This window comes from Protopterus annectens, chromosome 3.part0, assembly GCF_019279795.1.
Source record: "Protopterus annectens isolate FY-2018-M chromosome 3.part0, PAN1.0, whole genome shotgun sequence".
NCBI lineage: Eukaryota > Metazoa > Chordata > Ceratodontiformes > Protopteridae > Protopterus > Protopterus annectens.
The window spans coordinates 95,999,198-96,020,514 of record NC_056731.1 but is presented as its reverse complement, the minus strand read 5'-3'; the positions used below and the strand labels follow the sequence as shown (position 1 = coordinate 96,020,514).

Below are 21,317 nucleotides of genomic sequence, written 5' to 3'. Positions count from 1 at the left end.
GAAGCAATAAAAGAACATATGGTTTGTGTAAACAACAGAAATTGACCCAGAAAAGAACAGCAGAATCCATGCATATGGCCATTCAAGGAGGTGGTGGTGGTGTCAGTCAGCACCTGGTGAATACTTAACCCATACAGACTGAAAAAGCTGCATGGAATCAGCAAACACATTTAATGTACTCACAAACTTTATATACATATTAAGAAAATACCACCAAGATGGCTACATGGAAAGTTAAACATTACTGAGAAAAACCTCAAATAAAACATATTGAAATGTTTCATTCAGAAATACAGAAAACACATGAATCTTCATTTTGTTTGTGAAACAGCCTTCAAAATAGCCCATTCATTTTGCACAACTTCAATGGTTCACATGCTAGCAGGTTTTTTAGCAAAAAGCCTGTCTACATGGTACAGATATTTTTCTTTCTCACAAACTATGTTAATACACCACTTTCATCTTGACTATTTTTAGTCCTTTCCATCCAGCAACAATAGTCTCTCTCTTTATCACTAATGGAATAATTCAAGATACACTTGTATCACTGCTTCTGGCTCAGTTCTCACTGGTTGTCTTCACAGCATCTGAGGTCTAAACCTGCCCATCTGTTTCCATTCAAGATTACAAAAGATGCACTTTCTCAGAGTTACTTGCAGTGGAGTACCTTCGCAGTAGGTCTCCATAGCTCAGGGTCCTTTCCTGGGCTGCTCTCTCCTCTTCTCTGTTAAGAAACCTGTATTACACATGAAGAGGTGTGCTATAGGGTAATGCTCCTGTCATTCCACTTTTGACCACTCCTTCAGCACCACCTATGGGCCAGTTCATTACACAAGTGGGGCACTACATTACAATATTCATGACTGTAGAATGATGCCTGCAATTTATGCCACTTTCAGGTTATTGCTGTAAATTTCACAAAACAAACAAAAAAAAATGTGATTTTAAAATTCAGTCACACACAATTTACGAGCTGGGAATTTAAACACTTTCATTGCTATTATTTACTTCCTTCTATGCTGTCATATGTGTCATAATAGCAGCAGTTTTGATTTGGGATTACATTGTGCTTAAATGCTTAAATGCAATTTCTTCCAGTGGTAATGATCAGGTCACTAAAAGTAAAGTTCAGGGACCCTTTCAGTGGAAAAAAAAAGAAGTTATGTCTTACCATAACGTTCCATCTGTGTTGTCGATCTTCATTCGGCTGTTGCAAAGCTCGCGCTAGCCAAAAAAATCTCTCAAGCTGCAAGTCAACCAATAATTCCCCTCTCCAGATTACCTAAGATTGAGTTCACAGAAGACAGAAGAATAGTGTAATAAGGGTCAGAAGCCCTGTCCAAGGCACCCGAAACAATAAGCACCCAGGACAGGGCATCGCTTCACAAGAAACCTGAAGGAGGGGGGCAGGCGGGAGGGACACAAGAATAGATGAAGATCGACAACATGGACGGAACGTTATAGTAAGACAACTTCTTTATCTGATGTTGTCAATCTTCAGCTATTCTTGACTGATGAGACAGAGTTCCCAGCTACCTAGTATCCTGGGAGGCCTTATGGAAGAACATTCCTGAGCACAACAGAACCAAAAGATGCTCTCCCCCCTGGAGACCATATCCAGTTTATAATGTGTAATAAAGGTATGAGGCTTAGCCCAAGTTGCAGCAACGCAAATTTCTGACATGGAAGCTTTGGAGTAAAGGACGCCAGAAGTCGCCACTGATCTAGTAGAATGTGCCTTGACTGGTTTTGGGAGTCTCATATTCAAGTTCTTGTATATGAAAGATATACACTCTTTCAACCACCTGGAGAGAGTTACCTTGGACACTGATCTGCCCATAGCTGCACTGGCGAAGGATACAAACAAATGATCAGAACGTCTAAACTGTTTTGTTCTATTTAGGTAGAATAGCAACTGCCTGTGTACATCCAGAAGGTGAAGGCAGTACTTTCCTTTGTTAGAATAATTTGGTAAAAATACAGGTAAGTCTATAGACTGATTGATATTACCATCTGAGACCACCTTAGGAAGAAAGGTTGGATTTGTCCTGAGTGACATTCTGTCCTTATGGAAAATTAAGTAAGGAGCTTTAGAACATAGGGCTTGTAATTCAGAGAGTGAACTCGTGGAAGTGACAGCTATGAGAAGTAACATCTTCCAGGAAAGGAACTTTAAATCACAGGTAGCTGCTGGTTCAAATGGTGGTGCCGTAACTGACTGCAGTACTAGAGTCAGATCGCAAAGTGGGAAGAGGATCTTTAAAAGGAGGCTTTAAGCGTACTACACCATTAAAGAAAACCTTGCAAAGTCTGTGAGAAATCAAAGCTTGGCCTCCAAATCCAACATGAAAATTTGAAATTGCTGCTAAAATAACTCTGACCATAGAAGCAGAGGCTCCTTTATTAAAGATGGCAGCTAGAAATTCCAAAATTTTCTCTACTGGTGCTGAAAAAGGGTCTAATCCATTGTCAGAGGCCCAAACAGAAAATCTCTTCCATTTGCTCAGGTAGAGATTTCTGGTGGATTGTTTATGAGATGCCAACAAAATATGATGCACAGGAGAAGGTATAGCATTATGCTTGGTGACTAATGGAAGTGGAGGAACCAAGCTGTCAGTTTGAGAGCCTGAAGATTGGGATACACTAGTTCCTGGGGATGGGACAGGAGATCCGGAACTGGGTACAGAATGCATGAGCAGCAAAGCAGATAAGGCCAAAGGAAGGGAGACCACATCTGTCGAGGCCAAAAAGGAGCAATAAGGATCACTTTGCTTCTCAGTCAAGATGCTTTCTTGAGAAATAATGGGATCAGAGGGAAGGGGGGAAGGCATAGAGTAAACCTGGAGCCAATCGTGTAGAACAGTGTCATTGGGTGACTCCCCCTGAGGGGGAATTAGGGCAAAGTAGCTTCTGCACTTGTTCAGGGGTAAGACAAGCAGGTCGCAGCAAAGATGGCCCCAACAAAGAAAGATCTCCTTCACTACTCTGTAGTTCAGAGACCACTCGTGATGCATGAGGATGCATCTGCTCAATTTGTCCGCAATTACACCGGAAGTCCTGGGGATGTGTGTTGCTATCAGAAAGTGGTTGGAAGACATGGCCCATTGCCACACTCGAAGGGCTTCTTGACACAATGGGTAAGATTTGATTCCCGTTTGTTGATGCACCAGACCACTGGCATGTTGTCTGATTGAGTAGCTATCATCCCTAGAGGTAAGGCAGAATGAAATGTTTGTAACACCTGAAGCACTGCCCTTAGCTCCAGTACACTGATATGCAGGTTGGCCTCAGATAGATAATGTCCCTCCCATCCCATGTGGGAAGCATCTGTGGTCACCATAGCCTTGGGCTGGGGGAAAGACAAAGGGAAAACCTCAAAGAATCTCCTTTGAATGCATCCACCAGGTCAGACTGATCTTGCATCAACTGGAAATGAAAATGAAGTGGTCCATGGCGGTGAGTTAGAAATGACCATTGGTTTGCTAGTAGCCATTGGAAAAGTCTCATGTGAAATGTTGCTAGTGGGACTAATGTGATAGCAGCTGCCATGGAGCCCAGTGTTTGTAGAATCAGTTGAGCAGGTAACTTGTTTGAGCGCAGAAATGGATGAACTTGCATCTGTATCTTCTGCAACCTATGAAGGGGAAGTGACACAATGCAAGAAGAAGTGCTGAGACGAGCTCTTATGAATTCCATTTCCTGGGTGGGATTTAACCAGGATTTTGCAAAGTTGACTGTTATGCCAAATTGGCGGAACAGGTCTGGTATGAAGTCTGTGGTCCGTTACAGTAGATGCCTGGAGGGAGCGGAGAGGAGCCAGTCGTCTAGATAAGGAAACACTCAGAATCTATGCAGCCTCAAGTGAGCTGTTACCACTGCCATGCATTTGGTGAATGAACACCGTGGGGACTGTGGTAACGGCAAAGGGCAGCACTCAGGAAATGATTGGCTCCTATTCGGTAGTGGAGAAACTTTCTTGAGCAACTGTCCACTTACATGTGGTAATACGCATCTTGAAAGTCGATAGAGCACATCCAATCATCTTTTTCTAAGAAAGGGAGAAAAGACTGGTCCATGACCATCCGGAATTTTGCTTGCTGGACAAATTTGTTTAGAACACTGAGATCCAAAATTGGTCTCCAGTCCCCTTTTTTCTTTGGCACTAAAAAGAATCTGGAGTAAAAAAACAGATCCTAATTGGTCTGGTGGGAATTCTTGGATGATTTTTTTCTAGCAGCTTTTGTACTTCTATTGCTGCTCTTGAACTCTCTGACTGGGTGGAACGCTGGGGAGTCTTGAAGGGGTTCTAGGATAAAGGATGAATGGAATTAGATAAAGTCTGGTAATTATCTTTAGCACCCAAGCATCGGGGTTATGCGTCGCCAAGCATTTAGGTGCAAGGAAAATCTCTTCCCCCGACTGCTTCCAGAGATAAGCAATTAGGCCTCCCTTCAGAAGTGCTGATATGGTTGACTGGTGAATGAATCTCTAGAACCTTGATTCTGCGGACCACTCCTGCCTCTGGGACAGCATCTTCCACTATAACTCCCCCCTCTGACCTGAGGGGAGCCCAAGTCACGTGTGTTCTGGAAAGGCTTCTAGGATTTCTTAAACCACACTTTACCACTCTTTTGATTCCTGGAAGAGGATCGTTGAGGTGTGGAAAACATACACCCAGAGCAGATAAAGTCTTTCTACCGTTCAACACCTGGACAGAGTTTCCTTAACTTTTGACCTAATAAAGAGGACTCATCAAAGGGGGCATTGACAAAGGAAAACTTGAATGGTTCCACAAACTCACACAGATGCATCCAAGCGTATCTCCGAATTGCAATGTCTGAAGCTGCTGACCTGGTCGCCCCTTCAGCTGCATGTGCAATAAGCCTCATGGAAGAGTTTGATTTAGTCTCCAGGGTAGCTAGTTGGGAGGCTACCTTTTCCTGGACCTACTCAGACACAGCTCCTGCTAGGGTATCTGACAGCTCCTTGATCAGATCCCTTTGGAGTCTAGTGAAATGTGCCAAGAGGTTCAAGGACCTGACAGAGGTGGTCAATGATGCATAGACCCACTTCCCAAATCTGTCCATCGCCCTGGACTCTCTGTTCAGGGGGGTGGACAGTAGAACTTTCCTCAACTAGTTATTTTCTAGTGGCTGCCAATCCCATAGCATCTACTACCAAACCTTTAGCCCAGTGGGCTTGGTCCTCTGGAGCAGTAAGTATCTTGTCAGGTCTCCAAAGACTGGTTCCACAGAATCAGGAGCCTTCCAAGTCAGCTGCGCAATTAGCTTAATTAAATTGTCAGTGGGCGGGGTCACCCAGGAGGTAGACATGCATGCACCAAAGGCCTGCAAGTACACAGATTCCTCTGAAGATGGGTCTTTGGACTTCCAATCACCCCTCTGCTTCAGGATTTCCAGAATGTCTCCGAAGGAGATGTCTTCTGGGGGTGATAGTGGGGAACCCTCCCCTTCATCAAAATCAGTGTTCTCTATGATGGATTCTTCTGGAGAATCGATGTGCTTCCTCTTGCATGATCTCTTCAGTGGGAACATCTGAGGAGGACTCGGAAGACAGAGTATCTTTAGAAGGTAAGTCTTGCAACTGTGACGCATGGGGGTAAAGGTTGGTGCATGAACTGAAGAGCCTGGGGCCTGAAAGGGAGACTCCAATAACCCCAGGAGCCACATAAGAAGAAGCACTGGCCAAAGCCCTTTCCATAGCCCGAAAGGCAGGACCCCTGAGGAGGGATGGGAGCCCGGAACAGAGACCGACAAACTTAGAACGGGAGCCAAACCCTTCTCCGAGAGGCCACCTGACAGACCAGAACCCAGTAAGGGTCCACCACTGCCATAGCCGTAAGGGAAATGGCCGACTCCATAGAAATGCTCGGAACAGACACTAACCCTCTGTGCTCGATGTCAGAGAAGCGGTCCTGGGGACCCGATGGTGCCAATGGGACTGAGGAGGCCAGAGCCAGACTCGGCATCGAGGACAAAGCTGCAGTTGGCGCCGAAGTAAAAGGAACCTGGGTGGTCAGAGCCCAAGGCTCTAAACTCTGAGCTGAGATTAGAGGAGGAGAGTAACTGGGTGTGGTCGGAAAAAAAAAAACAGCTGTTCTGTAAGGGAGAGTGGGCTGAACAAAAGAGGAAAGACCCCAGGCTGCCAAGATCTGGTCCACAAACCTAACAGCCAGTTCCGAAAGACTTCTGGTGGAGTGCATTGATAAAGCTGAAGGAGACTCAGGTCTCTCTAGGAACGGACTGGGCAATTGTCCATGGAAGGGATCTAATGAAGGCATGTAAGCATACCTGGGTTCTGAAATTATGGTTTGTTTCAGTGCCATCTGTTGCGCCATTGGTGAAACAGCTGGCACTGAAGATGGAGCCAGAGAGAGGGTCAGAGTCATAGAACTAAGGCTCTGAACTGTAGACGTAGCCGGTGTAGAAGGTACCAAAGAACTCTTCGGTTCCGGAGACTGACTGTTCCGACAGTTTTGGAACCTTGGATTTTGATTCTGAGGAGGAACCTTCAGAGGCATATTTGTGCTTCTTAACGGTTGGTGCTGAAGGGGATGATGGCACCAATCGAGAGGACTTAGAGCCAGAGGAGACTGGTTGGCCTTGCACAAGGCTTCCTTGAAAGGGGCCTTAAGGAGCCCTTTGAGGACTAATTATTTCTCTCAGCCAAGGTTCTATTACTAAAACCTTGGCAGATAGTACAATCCACACTCAAGTGAGGCACACCCAAGAAATAAGCGCATTTATCATGACTATCTGAGTTTAGCATTTTTCTGTCACACTCAGTACATTGTATGAAACCAAAAACAGAAGAGAACTACCAGCGATGGTAAGGGGAAATAAATTACCACAGTAAGAAAGAAAACACACACTAAACAATAGAAACTATGAGGCAACAGTTAGAAAATTAACTGTAAATCAGTTAGAAATAGCTACTAGAAATTTAGAAAATACTTAGCTATGGGAGATGACTGGCTGACGCGTCTGATTCGCAAGAGCGGCAAACGAGATCAGAGGTAATCTGGAAAGGGATATTATAGGCAGACTTGCAGCTAGAGATATTATTTTGGCTGGTGCAAGCTATGCAATGGCCAGATCGGTTCCAAGGGTTGCAACCGTAACCCATCAGTCAAGACTAGACAAGACTGACAACATCAGATCAAAACTTTCAAAGTTACTCATCTCCCAAGAAAAGTGTCACTTAATATGCAGAAAAGAAATCTTGACCCAAACCTACAACTTTTTTATTTATAAATGCAAGTAAAAGAAAAAAATTCTGGCTGCTTGCTTATCTAGTTATTCTTTAACTGTCTATCTGTATGGGGCACAATGAATAAATACACTTACTTCTAGATAAAGATTTGGATGGGGGTGGAGTTTGTACATAATTACAGCAGTGTGTGTGTGTGTGTGTGTGTGTGTGTGTGTGTGTGTGTGTGTGTGTGTGTTTTCTAAACTGTTCACTGTGATAAAAGAATGAAAAATATAAATTGGAGTACATCAAGTTAAACAGTGCTACTGTGTTATAGATCTACGATTCTCAGCCACAAGAAAAGTGAACTGAAAGCACTTTTTGCTTCAAAAAACGGTTGAAAGTGTAGCTGCCCATATACAACTAATTTTTCTGCTGTGGCAAAGCCCTCCGTAACCTCCATATGTTGGACTGTGCCACTGCCATTAGTAACTCTGGGTTGCAGCGCTTCTCTGGTAAGAAACCTCTTCCTTTGCCTATGTGATCATTCAGTGAAATGGAAACAGAAATAATTAAATGTCTCTACCTTAGGCCAAATATACCAATTGTTGCGTTTTATGTGGAAAAGTACATTACTGTAGAAACAAATTACAGGGTGCAATAAATACTGCTGAGGATTTTTACAGGATGTTTTGAAATAGTCTTGCATACCACTGTGAGCAACTATGTGCTGAACAGCAAATGATCAGAATAATTCCCCTCAATTAAGATCAGCTGAGAAACAACTTCTGCATCTCAGAACAGCAAACAGTAGTAATCAGAGTTGTGGAGTATATGGTCACTGTGTGCTTAACTGTCAAACAACCACAACAGCTTAGCAAAAAATTATGAGATTTGCTTTAGAAAATGAAACAATAAATAACATTTTATCAACATAAAAAAATACATTTTGCAAGTAAATAAGGCAGACACCATTAGGTCCGACTTTTTCTGAGTAAGTCTCAATCTGCTCCACTCCTGTGTTTACAGATATAATAGACTCTGCCTATACTATACTATACCCAGCCTAAAAAAGCACCCAGTGAGTTATGTACAATAATCAGCTCATCCCACACATACACATCCACAAGACAGCGAAAAACAGACAGCTGTAGGTATAAAAAAGTACAGTTTTGTACCTACCATAAATGTAGATGTTCGAGTGCTAATACAGCTGCAGTCAAAACAGATGGGTTTTCCTGCCGTCAGGCAGGTCCTCGGTCGGCCGAATTCCAAAGTCTAGGTCCGGCGTCGGATGTCGTCGCTTCTTCCCTGACGTCAGTGCGACAGGGGTATAAAAGAACCAGCCGATGCCATTTTCTTCAGTTTTTCTTGCCCCAGATGTCAGGTGCCCCCAGAAGGAAGGCAATACATAAATTTATGTAATAATGCAATGCAATATAATCAAAAAACAGTAGTTGCAAGCAAATACACCATAAAAGAATACCCCAATCAGGTTGTATGAGGAGGTGTTAGCCATTAGGCCTGTCCCAAGAGGGGAAGGAGGGAGGGAAACCTGGACTGCAGCTGTATTAGCACTCGAACATCTACATTTATGGCAGGTACAAAACTGTACTATGTTCATCGTGCATACAGCTGCAGTCATAACAGATGGGTAGAATACCAAAGCTAAAAAAGGGGTGGTAGGCACTAGGTGGAACTAGGAGGAGCCAGGATGCCCTGCAAGACTGCAGTGGCAAAGCCTGCTCTAGATTTGGAGTATAATGGTAGGTGATAGTGCTTGGAGAAAGTATGTACAGAACTCCAAGTGGCAGCTTCCAAAATATCTTTGGTAGGATCCCCCCTGAGGAAGGCTGCAGAGGTGGCTGTGGCCCTTGTGGAGTGAGACCTGATGCCTGCAGGTACAGTTTTACCATGAAAAGAGTAACAAAAGCATATGCAGTGGGCTATCCATTTTGAGATTGTCTGTTTGGAAATAGGCTTCCCTTGAGCTCCGGTAGCATAGGACACAAAGAGTTGCTCTGATTTTCTGAAAGGCTTTGTTCTGTCCAAATAATAACGTAGCTGTCTATGAATGTCCAAGGAATGTAGTAGTCTCTCCCCTTTGTTTTGAGGATTGGGGTAAAAGGTAGGTAAGTGGACTGCCTGATTCAAGGCTACCCTGGATACTACCTTTGGCATAAAGGAAGGGTTGGTTCGCAAGGATACTCTGTCCTGATGGAAAATGATGAAAGGCTGCACAGCCATGAGGGCTTGTAGTTCCGAAACCCTGCGAGCTGAGGTGATAGCCAGCAGGAAGGCTGTTTTCCAGGACAAATATTGCAGTTCTGTTGAGGCAGCTGGCTCAAAGGGAGGCAAAGTTAGTTTTTCTAGAATGAAATTGAGGTCCCAAGCAGGTACTGGTTGTTTCCTTGGGGGTTTTATATTGTTAGCCCCTCTGAGGAACTGTCTTAAGAGGGGGTGAGAGAATAAAGGAGGATCAGTGTTGTATTCTGCAGAAATGGCTGAGGTATGGATTTTGATGGAGGAGAATGAAAGTCCTCTGCTTAGCAGCTCAGCTAGGTACTGTAATATCTGAGGTAAATTCAGTATTCCAGGGTTCTGGCCCTTTTTCTCATTCCAAGCACAAAACCGTTTCCATTTTGCGGAGTAGGCTTTTCTAGTAGAGGGTCTTCTGGCCTCCAAAATGACATCCTGCACCTCCTTGGAGAGTAGGGTCTGTTGTGATTTTAAGGAATCTTCCATGCGGCTAGATTGAGTGTTTTCAGCTGACTGTGAAGAGTTTTGAAGTTGTGCTGAGTCAGTAGAAGAGGCGTTAGAGGCAGGATCCATGGTGGGGAATGCGTCAGGCTCCTCAGGAGTGGGTACCAGTTTTGTCTTGTTCAGTCTGGAGCAATGAGAATCATCTTTGGTCTGTCTGCTCTGGTTTTTAATAGAACTTTGGGCAGCAGAGGAAGAGGTGGAAAGGCATAAACTGTCATTGTTGTCCAACTGAAAGAGAGTGCGTCCACTTTCCAGGCCTGTGGATGAAAGTTCCTTGAGCAGAATTTTGCCAATTGGTGATTTCTGTGGGAGGCAAAGAGGTCTATGTCTGGCCTTCCCCATGCTTGAATTATCTTTGAAAAAAACTTGAGGATGCAACTTCCATTCGTGTGGATCTGTCATATCTCTGCTTAGGTTGTCTGCCAGCGTGTTTTCCTTGCCTGGCAGGAACTGTGCTTGAAGCTCGATTTGCAATTCCAGAGCCATGTTTCAAAGAGACATGGCTAGCCTGCATAGGGGGTATGAATGGGTTCCTCCCTGTTTGTTTATGTACCACATGACTGTGGTGTTGTCTGTCCTTATCAATAGCTGGCCTGGATGCAGCAGGTCTTTGAAAGCTGTAATAGCATTTATTACTGCTAGCATTTCCTTTTGATTGATGTGTAGGTGCTTTTCTTTTTGGGACCATTTGCCCTGAATGCAGCGATCTGTCATGTGCGCCCCCCAGGCGTAATCCGAGGCGTCTGTTGTGATGACTTGATTTGCTTGAGGCTTGCAGAATGGTAGACCTGTGTTTCTTTGGCATGCTTGAGCCCACCACAGAAATTCCTTTTGCAGACATGGAATCAGTGGTATTATTGTCTCCAAACTGTGGCTGTGTTGAGACCATAGGTTTTTTAGGTACCATTGAAGTTTCCTCATATGCAGCTTTGCACATGGGATTAGTAGGATGCAAGATGCCATGAATCCCAGAGCCTGCAGGATTTTCAGCTTGGTGAAAGTTGCCAGTTTTCTGAAGTATTGAGTTAGTTGCCCTTGTTTCTCTGGCGTGAGGTAGGCCATCTGGGTGTTTGTATCCAAGCTGGCACCCAGGAAAATTATTGTTTGAGAGGGTATTAGTCTTGACTTCTTTTTGCTGACTGTGTATCCGAGAGATATCAACAACATTATTACATACGCCAGGTGTTTTAGAAGTATGTGCTTGCTATCCGCTTGGATCAGGCAGTCGTCCAGATAAGGGTAAATTTGTATCCCTTGAAGTCTGCAAAAGGCAATCACTGATGCCAGGCACTTTGTGAATACTCTGGGCGCAGTAGATAAGCCAAAGGGCAATGCAGAGAATTGATAGTGGATTGAACCTGCAAGAAATCTGAGGTATCTTCTGCAGCTTTGTCTGATTGGGACATGCAGGTATGCCTCCTTGAGGTCCAATGTTACCAGCCAAAACTCCTTGCCCAGCATGGGAAGAAGTTGCTGTAATGTGAGCATCTTGAATTTTGGTACGAGCAGAAATGTGTTTAGGATGGATAAGTCCAGAATGGGTCTCCAGTCGGTTCCTTTCTTGGTACCAGAAAGAGTCTTGAATAAAAACCTTGACCTTGTTGGTGCGTAGGTACCTTTTGTATAGCTCTCATGTTTAGGAGCTTTGAAATTTGCAGTTGTGCCTCTGCCCTTTGATTTTGTGGCAGGTTTGGCATGCCTCTCATTTTTGGAAGAGTGTGAAATTGAAATTTGTAGCCTCTGTTTATAATGTCCAGTATCCATTTGTCTGTTGTGACAATATGCCAATTGCTTGCAAATAATGCTAGTTTCCCTCCCAAAGGTGCTGCCAGCTGAGACTTGCTTGGCATGGAAATGAGGGAGTCATTGGGTTTGCTTCCCGTACTGTTGAGCACTGTCTTCGCCACCTCTTGGTGCTGGAGTTTGCCATTGTCTGCCTCTATATGATCCTTGTGAGTGTCCTCTGCCCCTTGTGCGTCTGTATCTACCTCTTTGGGGCTTGTCAGTGGCTGGAAAGGACCAGTTTTTTGAAGGCCAATTCCTGCTAAAACGTGGTGGCTGAACCTGTAAGAAAGCTTTGACAGTTTGCATAGATTTGGCTTTTTCTTCCATTTTTGTAGTATATCCTCAGCATTAGTACCAAAAAGTACATCCTTTTGTAAAGGAGCATCAAGAAGTTTAGCTTTCACATGATCAGGCAAATTTTGTTCCCTAAGCCAGGCATGTCTGCGAATGACTGATCCTGTAGCAGCCGCACTACTGGAGGCCTCTAGGGCATCATAACCACATTGTAAGGTGTGTTTACCCACTTGCTCTGCACTATGCAACATATCCTGTAACTCTTTTAAATCTGGTTGTTCAGGTTGAGACATTTTGTTTTTTAACTGGGATAACAGAAACTGTTGATATTTAATCATATGAAACTGACAGTTTAAGGCCCTCATGGCTAGGGTGGCCGAGGTATATACCTTCTTACCCCACCTTTCTAAAGATCTAGATTCCCTTTCTGCAGGAAGTGGATTCTTGGCAGTGGAGGCCTTTAATCCCTTAGGGCCTTGTGAAATGGTTTCAGGGTCAGCATTATGGCCTTTGTAGAGAAATTGGTGAGAACTGGGTACTCTGTAATATCTATCAGGCTTTACTGGTGCAGGAGGCAGAGAATCAGGGTTAAGACAAGCCTCCGAATAGACATCATCCAGTACCTCCAAAACAGGGGGTATAGCCAGAGGTCTGTGCTGAGGTAACCAAAGAAATTCCCTAAGTCTTTTCTTGGAATCTGAAAAGTCTTGGCCTTCCCAATGGAAATGTTCCCTCAAGGTGTGCAAGGTTTCCCCAAAAGAAAAATCCTCAGGGGGGGATACAGAAGGAATGGACTGTTCTGCATCCGAGTCCTCAAAATGGGAGTATGAGTGTACCTCTGCATCAGAATGTTCTGATAAAATGGATCCCTGATCAGAAGAGAGGGATTCTTCCTCCACTCTGGGTCTCTTGTCAGGAGGGGGCTGAGAACCTCTGATAAGAGTAATTAGATCCTCAGCCATTTTAAGCATGTGTTTCTTAGGCATGTGTCCAGGAGATGGCCCTTGAGCAGCAGGCCTAGTTTGATGCCTGGCTGCTTTGGATTAATAGAAAAAGAAGATGAAGGCCTAAATACACCATGGGTGGAGGTGGACCTGTCCACATTAGTAGGCTCGACATAAGCCGGGCTTCGTTGTAGTCTGGGAAAGGGCCGAGGACCCAGCAGTCTCTGGTACAGAAGACACCGCCAAAGGAGTGTCGTCGGTAGTCAGGGACTGCAAAGGCGTCTCGCTGAGAACCGGACCAAGTGGAGCCTGTTTCGGCGTGGTGTCAGCGGAGACCGCGGGCCTCACGTGTCGGTCCTTTTCCTTGCGTTTTTTGGATAAAACGGTAGTCGGAGTGTCCGACGACATTTTATAGTCAAAAGCTTTACCAAAATAGTGTTGGGCGAACTCCGCCCGACGCTTGATAGTGCGTTTGTTGAAAGTAGCGCAAAAGCGACAGCCCGAGACGTCGTGGTCTCGGCCCAAACAAGGTATGCAAAGCGAATGGAAATCCTTATGCGGTATTTGCTTCCCACAAGAAATACAATTATTAACTTTTTCTGACATCGGTCTGAGGCAAGAAAAGTTTCCCCAACGGGGTACTTAGCTTTAATGAAGACTTCGGTTCCAAATATTTTTGTAATTCAGGAGCTGGCCGACCGGCACTTGCGAACTGCTTCTGCTTCGGGCACTGCGCAGCAAAATAGACTGAAGAACATGGCGTCGGCTGTGTCTTATATACTCTGGCCTTCCTGACGTCAGAAGAGTAAGCGACGACAACCGACGCCGGACCAAGACTTTGGAATTCGGCCGACCGAGGGACCGCCTGACTGCTGAAAACCCATCTGTGATTACTGCAGCTGTATGCACGATGAACATCTGGGCAGAATCTAAAACAAGACTGAACAGTTGCCTGTAAATGAAAAATATCTATCTGTGCATTAAATATACAAAAACAGAGTGCAACTAATTAGGAATCAATGTGTTGCACAGCTTCAAAGAGATACTCACTCTGCTAGGAGGTAGCTGACACTCACAGTTGTCTGCTTTGCAGGATCAGCAGCAAGTGAATCAGGACCACACTTTATATGGTGCGCTCTCTGTTAAGCAAGAAAGAAAGAAAAAAACACTGTCAATAAGGGACTATTAAGACAAGTAACATGAGAGTACTTATATCATCCTGTCTTCAAAGACAACCCACTACAGTGGGTAACAGCTGGGCATGCCTTCGTGAGGACTCTCTCCTTCACACAGTTCTTTTATTCTCCAGCCTCCCAAATTCAAGGATACATGCACCTCCCATCAATGCACACAACAGCATCACAGTTCAAGTATAATGTGGTACATCAAGCCACACATTCTCTAGTTTTACCTCACAGAACTTGTTAAACTTCACCTGAAAGCTACAACAACTACTGCATCGTATACAGTAATGAGCCTTCAGTAATGACTAAAAGCAACAAAACAAGATGATGGAAATAATGACTATTGAAGACAGCACCTTTCAAGAGGTGAACGTCAACTCCATTGATCAAGCTGGTTCAAAGGAAGACAGGCAAGCCTGTCAGTTAAGAAGTTAAAGACACAAGGAGGAGATGGTTTTATTAAAAGCAGTGAACATGCAACACTACTTTGAGCAGCTGAACAGCAATCCTGTGCTGGACAAAAGCTTTGTTGTCAGGTATTGTCCACTAGGGTGTGATTAGGATGTGGTAAGCTGAAGGAAACATACACCCTTAACCATGAAATAACTTGAGCTCAAACAAGTGTATGTGGTGGTTTACCAGTATAGCTTGATTGCTGGATCAAATCTGCAGGGTCTACACCTTTGTAGAATTGAATGTGGGAATGTTTAAAAGATACATGTAAGAGGATTTGCATCATGCAGCTAGAAATAATTGGGAATAAATATGGTGGAAACAACCCTTTTACCCAGCATGGGGGGGCCTGTAAATTTGTTAAGAAGGCATGCCCTGTAAGCATGGAAACCTGAGAATTTGACAACAGTCACATGAAAAAACACTGAAAGAATGTAAACAAAAGTGGTCCACCTTTTAAAGTAGATCCCATGAAGTAGGAGATCTGGATGTAGTACTTTGAGACTCATCCACCACCCACAATTTTGAGATGCGCAGTGCCCTGTATAATATTCTTCATCTCACCAATATACTTCACAAATTCAGCTGCCCATTTCCTTCTCAAAAGCTTCATTGCCTACCAAATGACCTTAGCAATGTTCTGTTTCTAGATTTTTTGCCCCTCACGACTAAAACTTCATGTCTTACTTCCTCTCTTCTCATTACTCTCTCTCGGGGGTACTGAGACCCATAGAACTACAGAGAAGCACAAGACACAACTTAGAAGATAAAGTTTTAGAACTCACCCCCCCAAATGAAAACCATTACAGGGACACAGCAAACATGCATCTAATCATGCTCATTTTATTGATGTATGTTAAGTTGTAGGCTGCTTGCAACCAGCCTGTTCCTCCTGTTCCTGTTTCTGATCTCTATTTTCTCAAGCTGCATTTTTGCACCAGAAATCCTTCAGTGCAACTGAAAACTTAACAGTCCTCTACAATCTAATGCACTGTCAGATAACCAGGCACAAGCAAACACACACACACAAATTATCAGTCAGTTGAGTTATTCTCTTGGTGTGGTATACTTTACTGCTACTTTGAAACTATGTCAAAAACATCCATTCAATTAACAGTTCTTTACAGAAAATTTAGTTTGTATTAGTGCTCGACATATTATTTCAAAGCACAAAAACAATGGCTATAATATTCTTCTATAGCCAACGAGAGACATAAAATAGTCTGCAGTGTGTGTGTGTGTGTGTGTGTGTGTGTGTGTGTGTGTGTGTGTGTGGTAGGGGGCTCACATACAAGTTACAAAAACAGAGTATGATGCCATGCCAATGTGTAAACCTTGAGATGAAATGCCAAAATATACTGACTAATGGCTCATTATACTTCACTCAGCATACTATACTACAGCCCAATTCCTAAATTAAAGAAAAATGATAGCCCTTTAACTGCCACAGGGTTTACCTCTCTTTCCTTATTAGGAATCATCTGAAAGCACAGTCCTCAATTATGTGGAGTGCCCAACTCTCTAGTATCAGCTGCCCAGTAAGGGAAAATGGAAAATACTAAGTGCACCATCTGTGCGTCAGGGCTGGAAACTTGGCACGTAAAAATCTACTGCCAATCATTAGTGGACCGGAGTTCCGCTGTGGCGACCCCTAACCGGGAAAAGCCGAAACACACAACAACAACACAACTAAGTGCACCATCTTAGACTCAAAGGCATTTTCTGTAGGAGTATGTCAACGTATTCCTCCTACTATTTTTGGTACGAGAGGGTGGAAAATACCTTTCTTAAAGAACTTAAAAAACACCAGGGGCATTCAATCCAACAACATATGGACCCAAAACAAAGTAGTCACTATTCCTTTCCTCTCTCCTGAAAAACAGTCATAACACCACCATCCGAAACACCACTACAGTGTACCCCCCAGTACAGTACATTTGCAGGTTCCCATTCTGCAGAAGTATGAGTTCTGAAATGAAGAATCTTAACCCCGCCCCACCCCTCATAACTAGGTAAGGCCACACTTTTCTCTCCAACATACCATCACACTGCAGACACACCACATGTCTTGGTACTTGTATTTATCCAGCAAAGCTACAAAACCAGAAATTTGTCTATCATCAATCTAAACAACACATATCCTGAGCTAGTACTTCAATTTGCTTTCCAAGTTTCTAGGTTCCCTTCACTTGGTATTTTTCAACAATGGCCATTTTTCAGTTTTCTGATCTAGCTTTCAATACAGCATCTATAGGCTCCAACCTCATGCTAAAACTATTCTACTGCATTACAGGATAATTTTGTTCTGCATTGAAAGACTTGATTTTGTTCATCTTCATAGAACCCTTAATGCCAAAAAGCCTACAGTGATAATAAAGTACATTGCATTCTGTGCAACTGTTGATTCATACCTGTGGTGGGGTGAATACATGAGCAGAGTGGACTGTTCCTTAGCAAGAACTTGAATTTTTCTTTTTCCTAGTACTAAGTGAATGCTGTCCACCTTTACTTTGTGTACACAAACTGGTATTCAGACAGCTCATGCTGTAAATTTTATCTATATGGGGGAATGGCAGCCCCTTTAACCCCCCCCCCCCAACAAACATACCTAGCATGGTTTAATGGTGAAACGTGGGATAGTTAAGATGATATTAGCCCCTTTACAAATTAAATGAACAATAAAGTGCAAAAGTTATGTACAACTAACCAATCACAGTGTGTGTTTAGCTGCCTGGAAACCACTCCACCAATCTCTGGCACAAGTCAAAATGACATAGCAGCTATCAAACTATGTCACTGCCACATCATTTGGACAGGTATAGAGAAACACTACAAAGGGCCAGTATTCTCTGTTATCACTATAACTGCTGACAAGCATTAACAAAAAATCAACCATGCAACCTACTACTACTAAATTAAATGTAAGACCTCTAGCAGCATGCTCTCGGTACACAAGACAAAAAGAAAAGCAGATGATAGTCAGCTTATACGAGAAATACAAAAAAATGAAAGAAATACGCAACATATACCAATGGATTCCGCCACTTTACCTATAAACATCCAATGAATCACCTTAAACTCATCCAGGCTTGGTTTTAATGTTTGAAAAAAATCATGCTTTGATGCAGTGATAGGCATATATGGTTCAATATCCAAAAGATATAATAAATGCAGTAAAAAAAAGATGATACTAAAGTACAAATTAAACATATTTCTACAAAACCAATGTGAAGTGGGAAAACATACTAAGTCATATTATAAATCCACTTACAGGTTTATGCCACAAGGACTGTGGAGGAACAGCAGTGTTTGGCTTGATTTGTTGAAATTTACATAAAGCTTCTTCATGAATCTGTTTTAAATGCTGCTCTAGTGGAAGGTCACCATATGTGAAGAATCTGCAAAAGTAAAAAAATGTTTGTTAGTGCTAAATGTTTACCCGAGCCTAGTGTTGCCAACACTTTTAAGATAAAATCCAGGATGATAGATATCCGAGCACCAAAGGTGCAAGCAATATTTTTTTGGAGGACTCCAGGAATATCACCCCAGAAAAAATTTGTAATTTTTGCTTTATAAAATGCGTGTTTTATACCAGTTTTGTGGCAGTTTTCTAGTATACAGAACTATCATGTAACTGCTGTAAAATATGTATTTCTATAAAATTATTTACTCTTTTTTGTTTATTGGATTGGCTATCAGGTATTTAGAAACAAACAATAAGCCTACAGTAAAATCTACCACAGCTCATGAAGGGATCCAGGAATGAGTGGCCTAACAGCAACTTAAGACAGATAATTAACCACGTAATACTTTAATTCTGACTAGTCTAATTTGAATTATAGATACTACCATAATACAACAGTACAGGTAAGCAAATGTCAAAAAACAATTCTGCATACTGCCCTAAGAGACTAGTGGGACTAGTTTGCTACAGTGAAGAGTCAAAAAATAGTAATGCCATTAAGTACAAAACAGATGATGATAATACACATGCAGGGAACCACAAACAAAACTACAGGTGAAAAAATACTAGGCCTAATAGCATTAGGTAAAACTTAAGTCTATTTCTTTGGTATGGTTTCACTCAAAGTCATCAGGCGCTTTCTCAATAATATTTCTCGCCGCTACCTGCTGATAACAGCAGCTTGTCATCATGCAAAACAAATTCGTAAAACTCACTGCAGGTCAAGCTCTAATTCAGGAAAACCTGCAGTCTGGCTTTTACCAAAGCAACAGTGGCTCTGTTTCATTTTGAACTCCACTTGGCATTCACCAATGAGAAAATTCTTTGCCCGGGAGCAATGCCCTTCCGGAATGACAACGTGGCTGACACAACATTAAACAAGTTAAGTGGAAATGCTTCAGTGGAACAGGCCTCACTGAAAAACTTCTACCATTTGTCACATGGTGAGAACAAGAGTCGAATCAGCAACAATGTGTGTCAAGCTTTCTTTAGCCTTGCAGAATTCATTGTACAATACGTCCAAGTCAACTTCCTGCAATAAAGCCCATTGTAGTGCTTGCAGTTTCTACATGTTTAAATTCTTTTGGTTTGCTGAGTGACAAGTGACAAGTGACTTAGTGCAAAGGCAATACTGTCCTCTGACTCTGAGAAATTAAACCACTTGTCAGGTACATCAAACCTTTTTCGGCAGCACCTGGAATGGCTGCATATCTTCATTTTCAAGAACAGCATGTGTTTTGGATGCAAAAAACTTATCTACTATGCATGATTCAAGTTTTGTTCTCAAGTCCTGCATTACCGGAAACAGCTCAATGAATGTAAAAATGTTCCTGCTCCAGTTTCCGAGCAGATAATTCAAAAACACTGCAGATATTTTGCACAAAGTGTAAGTAAGCTTCTTGATGTTAGTCTTCACTGATTCACAATCATGTGTGTCTTCTATAAAGTACAGTTTTGTACCTACCATAAATGTAGATGTTCGAAGATCCACATTGCTGCAGTCCTTACATATGGGGTAGTCCGCTGTCCTCGGTCGGCCCGAATACCAAAGTATTAGGCTGACGTCGGTCAAGGCGCTTAAGACTGACATCAGGACGTCAGGGTACAAATGCGCATGACCGACGTCATATCCTCAGTCTTTTCTTGCTCCAGATGTCAGAAGGCCCTAAAAAGAAGGCCAAACCCAAAGACAGCAAAAAAAAACAACCAACCACCCCTGCACTAATCCTATTTACAATATTTACAATATTCACAACCCAAACCACACAACCGCCTCTAACTACAGAGGGGAAGGAGGGAGGGTAAATTGGACTGCAGCAATGTGGATCTTCGAACATCTACATTTATGGTAGGTACAAAACTGTACTATGTTCTTCATCTCACATTGCTGCAGTCCTTACATATGGGTAGAATCCCAAAGCAGAGGTAAGGGAGGATGGCAAAACTATAAAGCATTAGGGGCTGCCAAAATGCCCTGTAAAATTGCAGTGGCAAAACCAGCCCTAGATTTAGAGTAAAGTGGAAGGTGGTAATGCTTAGAGAAAGTATGCACTGAACTCCAAGTAGCTGCCTCCAAAATATCTTTAGTAGCCACCCCCCTTAAAAAAGCTGTAGAAGTGGCAGTAGCCCTAGTGGAATGAGGCCTAATCCCAGCTGGAATCTCCTTACCATGATGGGAATAACAGAAAGCAATACAACCAATCCACTTAGAAATAGTTTGTTTTGAAACAGGCTTGCCCTGAGAACCCAAAGCAAATGAAACAAATAACTGCTGAGACTGCCTAAACCCTTTAGTTCTGCTCAAATAATATCGCAACTGCCTGTGTATATCCAAAGTGTGCAAAATCTTTTCCCCTTTATTTTGGGGGTTTGCATAAAAAGTAGGCAAATGAATAGTTTGGTTTAAAGCCACACTAGAAACCACTTTAGGCATAAAGGAAGGATTAGTACGAAAGATACCCTATCCTTATGGAAAATTAAGAAAGGCTCAACCGCCATAAGGGCCTGTAATTCAGAAACCCTTCTTGCAGAGGTAATGGCCAACAAAAAGCAGTCTTCCATGATAAATATTTCAACTCGGCAGTAGCTGCAGGCTCAAAAGGTTGTAGAGTGAGTTTCTCCAACACAAAATTGAGATCCCAAGCAGGAGTAGGAGCTCTACGGGGGTCTTATATTCTTTGCCCTCTAAGGAATTGCTTAAACAAAGGATGAGAAAACAATGGTGGGTCACAGTCATAGTGAGCAGAAATTGCTGCAGCATGAACCTTAATAGAGGAGAAGGACAAACCTTTGTCCAGTAACTCAGTAAGATATTGAAGAGCCACACTTAAATTAGGCTTAGAAACATCAAATTCCTTTGCTGCACTCCAAAATAAAAATCTCCTCCATTTATCTGCGTACACTTTCCTTGTACTAGGCCTTCTGGCCTCCAAAATAACATTCAAAACTTGCTGTGGAAGCTGAGACAGGGTTTAAAACAGAATATGCCAGGCTGTTAGATGTAGAGAGTGAAGTTTGACATTGAGTAAATGACTGTTCTCCTGAGACAGCAGGTGTGGAATCGAAGGCAAAGGCCATGGAGGCTCCCCGTACCAGACTTCTCAGTAATGGGTACCAGTGCTGTCGAGGCCAATCTGGAGCTATTAAAATCATCTTTGGCTTGTCCTGTCTGACCTTCAGGAGTACCTTTGGGAGGAGAGGCAGAGGTGGAAAGGCATA

General features: G+C 43.0%; 1 protein-coding gene across 1 annotated transcript in view; it reads right to left on the bottom strand.

Annotated features, from left to right (window-relative positions):
- Positions 1-21,317, bottom strand: part of PITRM1 (pitrilysin metallopeptidase 1) — a 1,418,909-nt gene that overhangs the window by 952,508 nt on the left and 445,084 nt on the right. The window contains exons 8-9 of the mRNA XM_044064598.1: positions 17,907-18,033; positions 14,049-14,137 (exon numbers count right to left, since the gene is read on the bottom strand). Of these exons, the coding sequence (XP_043920533.1) occupies positions 14,049-14,137; positions 17,907-18,033 (216 nt within the window). The remainder of the gene's footprint in view (positions 1-14,048; positions 14,138-17,906; positions 18,034-21,317) is intronic.